This window comes from Maylandia zebra, linkage group LG20 (assembly GCF_041146795.1).
Source record: "Maylandia zebra isolate NMK-2024a linkage group LG20, Mzebra_GT3a, whole genome shotgun sequence".
Classification (NCBI taxonomy): domain Eukaryota; kingdom Metazoa; phylum Chordata; class Actinopteri; order Cichliformes; family Cichlidae; genus Maylandia; species Maylandia zebra.
Window position 1 is genome coordinate 26,323,081 of NC_135186.1, and position 13,861 is coordinate 26,336,941.

Genomic DNA, 13,861 nt, shown 5'->3' on the forward strand with positions numbered 1-13,861 from the left:
TGTGTGCAGCAGTTCTTCTTAAAGAAGGGACTGCTCACAGTAGTGATGCGGCTTAATAAAGTGCCAAATCTCTGAAAAAGGTTGAGTCTGTAAATACTGTAGTTTATCAGCTGTAATCTACAATAAAAGCTTTAACCATGTTTCTTATCAAACTCAAGCAATAGTCCTGATGTGGGGTTGATCCTGTCTTACCCAAAAGACACTCCCTTAATCTAAAGCAATATGTCACTCAAGCCACACCCACACAAAACGAGAGCCCACTCTGAATGTTTGTCGTTTATGATTTTGAGTCTATGAGTCTAATTTTAGATGTGAGACTATCCCATGTGCTCTTTATGCCCTCTTCTGGCCAAGATTATTTATTACAACTCACACTTCCTCTTGCATTCATTTAAATTGCATTCATAACATTTAAAGGCGAAAAAAGCAAAGATGAGCCGACCCTCGTATCAAGTTTTTTTTATGTTTATTTTCATTGAAATTCTTATTGAAACGCTTTGTGCTCCCAGTTAAGGATCAAATAATAAAAGGAGACTCAATGTAAAACTCGCACAGCCGATCAGCAGACCTACTCTTGAAGTCTGGGATACAACATTTGCTTTGGATTGCGCTGATTCAGAACAAAAAAGCAGATGGTTTATGTAAAAATGAATATCATACCAAATAGCACAGTGAAGGCGGAGGAGAAATGGTAATGTCTTAAAAAGTGGGGACAAAAAATGAGCACAATCAGTGGTTACGAAACATGAGAGCGGTAAAACGAAATAAAAAGTACTGTATGTGCGATCTCGGTCGCACACGTACACACATAAACGCACTCACTTGCAAATACACCCAAACGTACAGGCGCAGGCGCACACAAAGGCACACACTCACTCTCACGCACACACTTGCGCGCACACACAAACACAAACCCACAGATAAATTGTAGTGATTGAAAATAATGAAACCCTGGTTAAATCTAATGGTATCATACATCCACGTCTTGTGTGGGAAGTGCAGAAAACAAAACAAAAAATAAACTAAAATGGAGAAAGAAAGAAAAAAGAATTCTTGTGAATAATGAAAAGCATGCCCATCTTCACTGGTCTAACCCAACTTGAAACGACCACAAACCCAGAAGTGCTGCCCTCTCTATCCACCCCTCTACTCCACCCCCACCTGCCCCATGCTCTCTTATCCCTTTCACATATCATTCCCACATCCCCGCCTCACCTCCGTCCTACCCCCCAGTCTCCTCCCCTCCTCAAATTTCTCTGCTGGAGTTAAGGGGTTTCCACACGTTTCTGCATTGCAGATCAAAAGCCTGCCTGGGAGGAGGAAAGAGGCGGGCAGGAAGAGACGGGGCGGCTACTGGTTCAATCTCTGGTCACCATTTATGAAAACACAAAGTCCAGTTCAGAATACAGAGAGATGACTGGGTGTAGAGGAGTGTTGTTGTGTGTTGAGGTTAAAGGTGATTGACCTGCATGTTTTTAGAGTGGCACCGGAAAATGTTGTTAGGTGTTAGTCTACACGTGAGTTGTCTGGGTTAGTTTTGTGTCTGTGTGTGTGTATGTGAAGGCACTGGGTGGGGGCAGTGGAGGTGGGGTTGGTGTAGCTCAGGGCCTTGTCCCTCATCCCTCGGCCCCAGTCAGAGAAGGGGAGAAGGGGCAGGTTTATAGGGCTTGTGTCTTGAGCTCGATGGGCTCCCCGCGGGTGTCCTGCTGGGTCTCGTTCTCGGGAGGTCGACTGCCCTTCAGTGTGGCCAGACGCTCGGACAGACCCCTCATGCGTGGGAACAGCATGAAATCATACAGGAGGGCCCCCATGGCACCTCCTATCATAGGCCCGACCCAGTACACCTGTAAGCAGCAAAGTTAATATTTATCAGCGGTTGAGTCACTTATGAGACCTCTTAAAACAGAAGGAAGGTGAGGGAAGATCGATCGTTTCAGGTCTTACCCAGTGGTTGATAAAGTTTCTGAAGATCACAGCAGGGGCAAAGGACCTGGCAGGGTTCATTCCAGCACCCGTGTAGTACATCTGAAACACAAGAAGCACGTTTCTAATATTTACACTTCCGTATGCATGCATTTAACACTAGATTATATGCTAAGACCGGTTGTCTTTACCCCCATGAGATGTCCGATGGTAACAGAGAAGCCAATGGAGAGGGCAGCCGATCCGAGACGTCCGTTTCTCCTCTCATCAGTCACGGCGAAGATGCAGATGACAAGCTGCATGGTGAGGAAGACCTCCACAGTGGTGGCCATCCCCAGGCTGATGCCAGGCTGCAGCTGGAAATACACAAATATGATAAAAGGTGATATTTGGGCCGAGAGGTGCAGTGAATGAATGCATTTCATTTGAATCCAACCATGGTTTCATATCTTACCACATTAAACCTGAATTGGTAGTACAAACTCTAAACCAAAAAGGATTTCCCAACATTGCTACACTTATTTCCTGAAACATCCCTCTTTGGTCTTTACCGTGTTCATTGCCATGTTGCCTCTCATGTTGCCTGGTGTGACCCCATACAGCACAGCAGCCCCGGCTACAGCACCCAGGCACTGGGCAGCAATGTAGAAAATGGCTCGGAAAAGAGACATCTGTGAGCCGACAAGGTAGGCAAAAGTGACGGCAGGGTTGATGTGGCCGCCGCTGATGTGGCCGATGGACTGGATGAGGGTAGCGGCTGCCAGCCCAAAGCACAGGGCCACGTGAAGGACATGATGAGGCCCAGTGGTCCAGCGCAGGGCAGCGCCCATGCCAAAGAACACAAAAAACATGGTCCCGAAGAACTCGGCAAAAACTGCCCGCCAAAAATTCATAGACCGGAACTCCCACATGGTGACGGTTGAGGCTCTCCACCAGATGAAGAGGATTCTTCAAAAATAAATCTAGAAAAGGTCAAATGTGTACCTTTTCAATCCTCTTCAGATATCAAAAACTTTAAAAAAGAGTCTCCCTTTTGTAGTCAGCTCACTAAGCTGACCAAACACAGCTGGAAAGTCAGTTTAAAGACAAAACAGGATTTCAGAACGTCAACAGACGAATCCACTCAACAGATCTTTTACCAGACTGGGTTGGTAAAGTCAACTCAGCTGCATTCGCTTGCCACCTCTGTCCACCTGTCCAAAGACATAGGTGTGAGATAATGTGGGAGTGTGGGAGGAGATCTCAGGTGGAATGGGATGTCAAGAAGAGGTGGGCATCAATGCTAAAGGGGTGTTTCTAAAAAGAGACGGGGATAGATAGCGTCCAGTGGACCTTTTAGCCTCTCTGACGGAGGGGAGAGGGCCAGACGGGCGCTTTATAATACCCCCCCAGGGGCCCCAGGTGACGCCATAATCCCCCTGTAGGGCCAAGGGCGGGGGGCAGCAGTGCTGGACATCCTAAATCAAACAAACTTAACCCCTCTGTCTCCCCCCACATAACAGCGTATGGCCAAAAGAGATGTAGCATATCTAAGAGGAAAAAAATATGAAGTGAAAATGAGTGAGAAATTATTCTTTTTTAGAGTGAGGTAGTAACATTTTGCAGGAAAAAAGTCACAAGAGAGTGTATTCATCTTTAGAAGGAGTCAAAAATGACAGAGGAAAGAGTTGCAGTGAAGAGCAGGTTATGCTGAGTTTTCTTTCGGGAGTATGTCATCTGTTGATGTATCATAACTTTCATTATCAGGGGACACGCATGCTGATAGATTAGGGCAGAAAACACACACACATGTATGCACAAAAACACACATGCACACATTCAAATAATACAGTTGGGGCCCCCGGACGGAAGTGCCCAAAGCTAACAGTGCTGGCCTGACCGATACACTGAAATGCCTGACCCTGTGAAACCATTGTCTGTAACAAGCATCTGGGCTACGTATGGACAGAGATAAGACAAAAATACATATTAAACCGAAGCACAAGTAACAACAGCTGGCAAAGCATTTTCTCATATTTGCAAAGCTTAGTGCCAAAATGCATGTATAAATTTGCAGCTTCTGTTTATTGGCGTGCACATAATTAATCCTGCCTGTGAGAATCAGTGATCTTTAATTGGCATTAAGCATTGCAGAGGCCTGGAAGTGTGAGCACTTTAACCTGAACTTGACACCACCTCAGGGTTCAGTGTGCACTGACACCGCCCCACAACCAGCGCCATTTGGTGGCGCTAGAAAATATTGGAGAAACATGTTAATCTGGCTGATGTGTGCAAAGAAGGGGCGAAAGCAGCAATGCAGAGAGAAAACAGTGAATCAAGCAGCAAACCAACAATAATTCACACAACGCAGCAGATTGTGCCTTCTGTTGTGACAGGAGCTTCGAGGAGGTGCTTAGCAGAGGTTAGCAGTATGTGAGGCTGTGATGCAGGAGGACGTACGACCAAAGCCCTGAACGTTCTCAGTGTGTGCGCGAGGTTGGGAAAAGGGGAGAAGGGCAGCGGGGATGCGGGGGAACGATGGGGTTACTGTGCAGCACCGGGGCGTCACGCCGACCAGCCGAGCGACATCACTGGTGGAGGAGTGTGTATGCGTGCGCATGTGTGTGTGTGTAGCTGGGGCGTGATGAATGCAGATAGCTGAGCTTGCCGTTTTAACTCCCTTTTATACATGTTAGAAAGAACACACACAATGCAAAATGCTGGCAGCACAGTGGCAGTTATAGCTATTGTGCATGCTGTATGTGTGTCTGCGAGTGTATGTGCGCATGCTGCATGCAAATTTAAGAGTGTGTGTGCATGTGTATGAAAATTACACACATCAACACAGAAAGTATACAATAAATGGTTCGATTTTTTTTATTTAATATCAATTTTAAAGGGTTAGTTCGTCCAAATTCTTTACATATAATTTGTTGTTGATTGTACAATGCCTGTGACTTAAGACAAACTAAAGCAAATTATCAGTAAAGAGCAACTTTTTTCTATTTCAACTGAACATTTAAACTGCAAACACGTAAAACACATTTTAATGCGAGGCAAAAATAAAGGCGCGTACACCCACGCACAAATATGTTTAAAGGTTTCATCAAAGTATTGTCTCTCACCCACATACACGCGTATGCTCAGCGTTTCCATTTCAAATTACAAAGCGTGTTGTGACTGAAGGTGTTCTTTCTGTAGAGCCATTACAGAGGAATGAAGGTCCATTTGATTGTGAATAGGAGACCTCAGAGAAGAGATAGACGCTAACAGGCACAGACATGAGAGAGATGCTGGATGAGAGCGTCATTGAACCCACGGTGCAGGCTAAGGACCTCTTTAGCATTTCAAAGCATTCGCAAACACAAGATGCAACTGAAACATAAGGGTGTTTTCAGCAGGATTTCAATGAGTCTCTGTTAGAATTATAATGACATGCAAATGTGAAAGTGAATACTGAATCTCACAGTATTGGCTACACTTTTGCATACACTAATGACAGACAACAAGGACCTCAAAGGTCACATCCACTCCTTTTAAAATTCAGCTTCTACATGAAATTCTCCCCCACGCGCATTGAAAAAAGGGGGAAAAATAAAAATTATCGTGTGCTTGTAATGCACCAGCAGAAGGTGAGAATTGCAACCCTCCCTTTGTTGCCTCATTATCACATGTGGGTTTTTTATTAGCTTTGGTTCTTTGAAAACATAAAACATTAGCTGCATACGTCCCAAAAACTGTGTTACTCTGAAGAGGAAATGGGAAGTTTTGCCATTTACAAAAGAAAAGCTGGGTTTTATCTCCATATCACACAGTCTGGGCTTTTTTTCTCCATCCCACTCATGTCTTATAGCTTTTTGTTAGTATTACTACTGCTAGTGTTCTCAAATTTAGGAATAAGATTGTATTTTTACCTAATTTTACTGCGTCACTGCAACTTTAAGACATTTCTGTTTTGTGCCATGAGGCCTGCAATAAAGTTTTTTTCACGTACTCTGAGCATTGGAAACAAGTTGTGAACACTGAGATTTCATCATCTTTTATACAGTAAATGCATAACTTTAACATGTACACATCTGGGGGTCATATTTCTGTCTTTCTGGTAAGTCTAAGTCTAACAATCATTCTCTTTTGTCTCTGTTTTTGGTCTCCATTAACTTATGAGGGGATATATCTGCTAACTAAGCACTCCATTGTGTGAATTAGTGAGTCGCTATCTGTGCCTGATTGCTGTTTTTAAGATAGTTTGTAAGGTTTCTAGAGCATTTTGCTTTTTAAATCTGCAAACAGCTCTCTCCTGTGACAAAAGGGAGAAATCAGAGTCCTATTTTGTGAAATTAGACAAAATAAATATGAAAAACTTACTTCTGAGTAAGTCAAAAGTTTTACATACCCAACTAAACACTTTGAGATAATACCCCAAAGTGTGGCGTAAACAAGCTTCCATAAACTTCAAACTGTGACTTGTACATTAAGATGATCTTCTTTAGAATAAAATTTGGCATTTGAATGTATAAATCGTACATTTGTACACTCATTTGTAACATGGAAAGATTGGAATATTTCCAATATTTATATTTTTGAATCACCTTCATGAAATTAGCCCCAGAATGACTGGAAACTGAAGCTCTTCAAATGTAAGGAGAGCTGCACATTTATGTGATAATTCTCTGTGAATCAAATTTAGCGACTGCTATTCAGTAAAAAGTCCAAGTACATGTTTTAAGCTGCAGTTAATTTCCATCTTGTGCTAGGTCTTCGTTCAAAATCAAATTAATCTTGTAACTGTAGCTAACTTAGTCTTTGGCCAGCTCGTAAAACAAGAATTGACCAAATATAACACGAACCTCCAAAAAACAAGCGTACTTAGGATGAGATCTTTCAGCTGAAAATTCAGTTTTCCCAGAAATCCGAACAGTGAAGTATCTCATTGAAATTCATTTTCTGGGCATTTTTGGTTGAGGATGTTTTATTATCCTACACTAAGAGAGAAATACTGTGCTTTGTGCTTCGTACCGTTTTATGACAGTTGTTGTTGAACTGTTTGCTAACCTGATTCCAAAAAATGATGTGTTTTTGTGCAGAAATCTTCCAAAATATTTACTAAAAGCAGAACGATTATACTAATACTATATCGTATTATATTCCATGATTTTTTTGTTATTTATGGGAGAGTTTCTCAAATATTAGTGTTTTTATTTTCGATACTTGTTGAGTATGTTTTAGCTGATACAATTGAATTTTTTAAAGTACTTTTAATTGTAATGATACACATTTTACCGTATAATGATAGAGATAGGGCCTCATTTTTCTTTTATTGTGTTGAAACTTGCGAGTAATCACTGCTTGTTTTTGCTTTTTATTTTTGTTAGGTTGTACATGTAGACCTGCTAGTTTTAAAAATTGTTTAGACAGATGGTCAAACAATATCAGACATATAAATATTAAAAATAAATAAATAAAAGTGACTATTTGTGAAAGTAAATAGTAATTATATCCCATTGTGGTGCATTTTGGTGCGCCAACACTCAAAACCTGGGTATTAAGCCATCAGTCTTGCAGTTAATAGACGGATCTCTGTATGGCCACAGTCAAACTGCAATTCGTGAGTTAAACTGCTTCTTTATCAGGATGTTACGATTGCTATTAGATGACATTAAACTCTAAATGGTTGAGCACTCCTGTCTGCTTTTGTATATTACAGCATGTCATGTCAGATAAATTACATCCTTTCACACACCTTCTTTCTTTTCTTTTGTCCCCATCACCATTTACTTTGATGGTGTGTACACCAGTGCATCTTTTAAAAAATCGCTGTTGCACAGAGTGCGCTTTTTTGGTACATGTCTCTTCAGTTGTTTTCCTGCTTGCTGGCCTGCTTGGCTCTCATGGCATTCTGCGTGACTGTAGACAGCGACGATCCGGTCATGCTTGCCGTCTCCACGATCTCGATGTCCTTACAGGTCAAACAGGCCACCAGCTTCTGACGAGAGGCGCTGCGTGCAAAGAAGAAGTCATGGGACATCCCTGCCAGTATGGCGCCGAGCACCGGCCCGATCCAGTAAACCTGCAGGTGGGCAAAAGTGAGGTATGTGAGTTTTCATGGTAACTAAATGATCTAAGACAAATAGAGGAATCCATTAAACTGAAGTACTGTTAGATTTGACATTATCACCTCCACCAGTGAGGTTATGTGATTGATCTGGCTTGTTTGTCTGTTTTTAAAAAGATTACTCCGAAAGTTTTTGACACGTCTGCATGAGGACCAGAGATGGGGACCGCCCTGAATTCCATGGATCAGTTCATTGTTGTAGTTGATTAAGTTTGAGCTACTTTTAGCTGTTTTATCCACCCTGTAGTTTGGTCTCATCACAAGATAGATCTTAAATATGCTGAGCTGATTAACAGAAGAAATTTTTTTTTAAAAAATACAATAAAATTCTGCAAATGTTCCTTTCTTTCTTTAAATGTCTAATTTTTATCTTATGATGTTTAAAAACAAAAATATCTCCTATGAAACAACTTAAAGACACATGAAATGTCACCATTCTTTATTACAAACAAAAACCTTTTAAAATATGTGACCATGTTATAAGAGCTTAATCTGAAAAGAAAAAAATAACAATAGCAATCAATAGTAAGAAGTTAAATATTTGTCTTTATAGTGTAGCAAAAAATCAAAATCAGAAAATAAGTTCTTCAAAATGAACCCATGTGAATGTAAATTTTGTTGACTTTACTTATGTTGCACTAAAAATCATGTCTTCATAACTTTTGTACACTGACCAAAAATCTGTGTTTAAAAAAAAGATTTGGATTTTGGATTTCTGTCTCACCCAGTGGTCTTCCCAGAAGCCTGTGATGATGGCCGGACCCAGCGAGCGGGCGGGATTCATACTCGCGCCAGAGAACCGAGCCTGAAGAAAAACAAACAACATCACAATAAGGCTTTTTGTTTTTCTACATGAGGATAATGTAGCTTTAAGATTTAAAGACATATATCATAATAATTAAAGTTTAAAAAATGTTATGGCAGAAGGAACACAACAACCACTCAGGTCTTTTGCTTAAATAAAAGTGATTTTAAATAACATAAAAAACACTTCTGAAGTTATTTAATGTATAAGTTGGTAAAAAGTGCAATGGGTTCTTTATTTAACATCTTAAATAAAATCAAATGTTGATTTAAAAGCACACTTCCTCGTGTCGATTATATTTTAGTTCCGTTTTTCTCTGGTTTGGTTGTTTTTTGTTGCTCTTCTTTAAAATTGATCACACTTCCTGTAAAACTAGTTCCACTCACATATTTAACTGGGAGATCTTTTTTCTGTGTCAGTGTGACAGAAAGCAACAAAAGCTCCAGATTATGTATATTGAGAAATGCAACCCACAGTGGCTGTAGCAGTGGGGGGGGGGGGGGGGGGGAAATAATACAAATAATACACTATAGGCATAAAAGAAGCTCATCTCACCCCTATCAGCACACCAGCAGTGTGTGCTAGTCCAATGGCCAGGTTTCCTGGTTCTGGGCTCTCCCTCCTTCGCTGGTCCTCCACCGAGAAGACGGTGAAGACCATCTGGAAGGTGCACAAGACCTCAATGCCCAGAGCCTTGGCTGCATTCAGCTCTAAAGGTACCTGGGTGAGGTGCGAGAAGAGTAAAAACATATTCTAGAAAGATGCAAATGATTGTTAGAATTTTTTTAAATGGCACACATACGTTCTAGGAACTGACCCTGTTGACAAAGTGCTCTGCTGTGGTTTTAAACGGCAGGGCCAGGTACAGGGCCCCAGCTCCTAAGGAGGCCCCCAAACACTGAGCGATGATATAAACGAGGGCCCGGAGAACATCAAGCCGCCGTGTGGCCAACAGAGCCAGAGTCACAGCAGGGTTCACCTGAGCAGGAACACAAGCACACACTGGCATATAAAACTATAGAAATCATAAACAGCTCGGTGGTCTCACGATTCTCTACTTTAATGTTTATTGTAATAGATCAAATCAATGATCGCCAAACGTTAAAGTGCAAAAAGGAAATATGAATTTATGCAGGGTTGTTTTTTCCTTTCTTGTAACATTTATACTCTCTTACATTTATCAAATGTCCCTTTGGAGAGGAGACAACCCCCGAGGTTGAAACCGCTGAACTAAAACTACCTAATAGTATATATAATTATATAATTAACTAATTATGAGTACATTTTTTAACAAATGAGCAATTTCGAAATGAGGATGTTTAAATGCAGGACTTTTACTTGAAGCATTTTTTTACATTGTCGCATTCGTACTTCTATTCACTTAAATGAACTACTTTGAAGTACTTTGAAAGCGTTTCTGTCAAGTTCAGTTCAGAAAGAAAAATGAAAAACAACATGTTAAAATGACATAATTACCTGTGCCCCACTTATTTCTCCAAAACAGTGTCCCAGTGCTACAATCACCACACCCACTGCCACCGCTGGATACAGGGGTCCTCCAGGGGCATCTCCAGGGCCTGGCACAGAGGCACCCAGCACAGCACTCACCAACACCAGGGTGCCGAGGAGCTCTGCCAGCATGGCGTGCCAGAATTGCCGACTACGTAGCTCCTCATAGAAAAGGGATGTAAACAAGTTGGGCTTTAGCTACTCCTCTAAATATATTGTTACATTTTTAGGTAAATAAAAGCAGAACACAGGTAAAAAAATAAATAAATAAATAAAGATTTTAATCATCAGAGCATGATGAACATGTAATCTCTATGCTGCAAATGATATTTATCCATATTTTTCTTTCAAAATATGTCTTAAAAACACTCTCAACGTAACCAGCTTAATGTTGTTTTAATCCATTTAGTTATAAAATTACTGATTATATTTAAATGTTAATATTCTGTACGCAAAGCCTAATAATAAAGAGACATTTTTTACTAAAATAGACAAGATTTAAACTCCATCCCATGTAAATTATAACACATTTAAACATTAATACATTAACCTAACATGCTTACCTCACGCCACGTCATTTCAAACCCAACAAGTAGGTTTATTCAGGCAGTTTTCTGGTGGTCGGTCTCTCTGTGTGTCTCTGTGTAACTGGTGGTCTCTGAGGACTTCAAGGTTCCTGCTACCTCCCTGATTAACCTGAGTGTGCGAGAGGTCCTTTGATGAGAACAGCCTCCTCCCTCTCTCTCTCTCTCTCCTCCTCGCCCTCTCCTTCTAGTGCACATCAGGCGTTATCAAGTAATTCACACACATCAGTCCATTTGCATACTTTACTCCTAAACATTCACTGACCTTCACTACTGTAAAAAAAATCTTCAAAGAACTATGAGAAGCATTTCATGGATTTTCTAACTGGAGTCACTTTGGCCAGTATAGAGAGGACAGTTTCCAGATAACTCACATTCACAGCTAGTTCATGTATCGTGTAGTGGTTTAGAAGGCAAAAGACCCACTGGTTTGATCCCAGGAGGAGACCCAGATGCCTGGCATAAGAAAGCTGTCAAATCAAACATGCAGTGCTACCTGCTGTGGCAACCCATTTATATTCAGTTTATATCTTAACATGAAATGCAGACCCAGGAGGCTAGATTGCCTTCAAAGACAGGGGGGAAAAAATTAATAGTCCTGAAGACAAATTGAACTAAACTTTAAGTCTATTTAAGTCACATGTTTCTTTATTATGGACATATACCATGAAAAGTGCAAAACAGAGGTGGTAAAAATCGGACCGGAGGGCCATAACAAACCTGCAAACAGTCCCAATCCAGTCCACTGGATTCACAGCAGAGTGAAAGTTTTGCAGGAAAGTATTAAATATTTATCAATAAATTATTAAAAACGAATCATTCAGTTTTGAAAATTAGTTTAATCATAAAGTAAAATACTGTTCATTTTTAGTTCTCCAAACTTTAATGACACTATAAAGTGAATGTGAAAGGTTGAAACCATTCAATGAAAAAAAAAATTATATATTATAAACAGTATGAGAAATAAATCATAAATTTGTGACCACTTTCTTTTTTTTTTTGTCATGTATTGATTTATGGACAATATTAATGTAATGTTGACCTGCAGACTAGGCAGGCCACAAATTCACAGAGTTATGGGATCAAAAGCCGAATCCTCTGGCACAGATATTTAACTGATGATTCCCAACCCCTCTAGTGCCAGGAAATGTTTTTAATCCCATAGGCTGTGGGTTTTCCAAAAAGCAAATCTATTCGCTGGTTTATTAGTTGGTTTGTTTTGCTCACAGGCAAATTGTGAATCCCACCTGAAAGCACGACCTGCTTCCTTACTCAGAGCTGCAGCTTTCTAAATAAACTTCATGTTGCATCATGTAAGACTTGAAACTAACTCCTGAGACCTAAAAAGACATTGTTAAGGTATTTACTAAGGATATGGACAACGGAAATGAAAGGCTGTTTTATCTGTAAAAATTACTTTTATACAACCAGACTTCTTTTTGTAACCAGAGTTGCCCCCTGCTGGCCATTTGAGGAACTCACTTGGCTACACCTTTCACACCTGAAACCTATATCTAGCTTATAAATTTAAATATTTGTGTGTATTATATTTATCTTGAAAGTAAAAACACTGACATCATTATTATGTGTTTATGATAATTAGAAAAGAGCCATTTCTGTTACGATGACCATGGTACCATTGTCACTGTCACCATCTCAGCATGCTAACATTAGCGCTCCTTTTACAAAGCACATTTTAAAAGGGCTGGCTGGTATGGCTGTTTCCTTATTAAATTACATTTGTGCAACAGCATGACAGATACATTCAACAGTGGAAAAATTACCACAGGATAAAGTTGTTTTTGTTCCTGCTTTCTCCTGTTGGATGACCTGCGTTAGCGTGTTCTGAGCACCTGAAAAACAGACGTTCAGCCTTTATATCAGTTATAGAAAGAGCCAATTAGTGACAAGAGCACCAAGAAAACACCAAAACCTTAGGCTGTTGGTGTATGCACTGCATTTGTTCAGTGGATAAATATGTGATAAAAGCTTTTCCTCCTGGAAGGAAATTTGGGTTTCAACAGGCTCCAATGTGAAGCAGAGGGACTCTTTCCATCTTATGCAGCAGCATACTTACAGGTTAAAGGTGCAAACAAATGCCTGCTGTTTTGTTGACACTTTACCCAAAGATCTCAGATTTGATGTCGGCAGGCTCAGGGTTTTTTCCCCCTCCTCTACATACTACTTGTGAGGTACCGCTCTGATCACCATGGGGACAAACCCTTTCATGATGCTGTTGCCATAGAACCTATTGAGATGCTGCGTCTATGCACTCTTTTCATTTTCGCTCTTTGATATGAAACACACACCAAAGCAGACAGAATTCTTTGGTTTACGTCAAAACTCAGATTAATCACCTCTCTGACGCTTGTTTTCTTTCTTTCTTTTTCTAACATGTTATTTTTTTTTAGTTGTTTTTCATTTAGAGTATCTAAATGTTTGGAGTCCAATCTGATTTTCCTGATACCTCCAAGCATCAAAAGCCTTCAAATCTAGCAGAGTGAGTCCAGAATGAACTGGTTGGGCAGGTGGGGAGGAGGAGTGCTGGTGTGCCCCATTATGTTGTGGATTACCCCCTCCTCCCTACAGCAACTGTGTAACTGTTATCCCCCCTTTTGTGGGGATAAGCCCAAATTTGTGGAGCAGGACGGGCGGAGGGCGCACTGGAACCCGCTGGCGTGGGGAGTTTTCAACCCCCCGCCCATACTGCTGACACTGACACAATTTCACATACACACCCGCATATACACGCTCATACAAAGTGCAAGCTAAGGGATTTGGGAGTGAGGGGTAATGGGAAGAGATGCTCTAGGAGACACGATATACACATTTTTACATTTTAACTTTACCACACACATATTTTTGTCTTTAGATGCTTCCCAGATGAAAGTGTAGAATATCAATCTTTGCAAGCAAGTGTTCACTGAACTCGGATCTTTTCTATTGCAG

General features: G+C 40.7%; 2 protein-coding genes across 3 annotated transcripts; both read right to left on the bottom strand.

Annotated features, from left to right (window-relative positions):
• Nucleotides 1–449: 449 nt before the first annotated feature.
• Nucleotides 450–3,281, bottom strand: mipb (major intrinsic protein of lens fiber b). The gene is made up of 4 exons (XM_004546214.4): nt 2,475–3,281; nt 2,115–2,279; nt 1,945–2,025; nt 450–1,844 (listed from the first exon to the last, which is right to left on the bottom strand). Exons 1-4 carry the CDS (start codon nt 2,832–2,834, stop codon nt 1,659–1,661), a joined length of 792 nt encoding a protein of 263 aa, XP_004546271.1. The 5' UTR covers nt 2,835–3,281; the 3' UTR covers nt 450–1,658.
• Nucleotides 3,282–4,778: 1,497 nt separating this feature from the next.
• LOC101481904 (aquaporin AQPAe.a) lies at nt 4,779–11,008 on the bottom strand. 2 transcript variants are annotated; one of them, XM_004546217.5, is made up of 6 exons: nt 10,892–11,008; nt 10,296–10,487; nt 9,637–9,798; nt 9,375–9,539; nt 8,739–8,819; nt 4,779–7,969 (listed from the first exon to the last, which is right to left on the bottom strand). In XM_004546217.5, exons 1-6 carry the CDS (start codon nt 10,904–10,906, stop codon nt 7,754–7,756), a joined length of 831 nt encoding a protein of 276 aa, XP_004546274.1. In that variant the 5' UTR covers nt 10,907–11,008; the 3' UTR covers nt 4,779–7,753. The 2 variants fall into 2 exon arrangements, with proteins under 2 accessions (XP_004546274.1, XP_004546273.1); XM_004546216.5 differs by having other exon boundaries at nt 10,296–10,490; nt 10,892–11,001.
• Between the last annotated feature and the right edge of the window lie 2,853 nt (nt 11,009–13,861).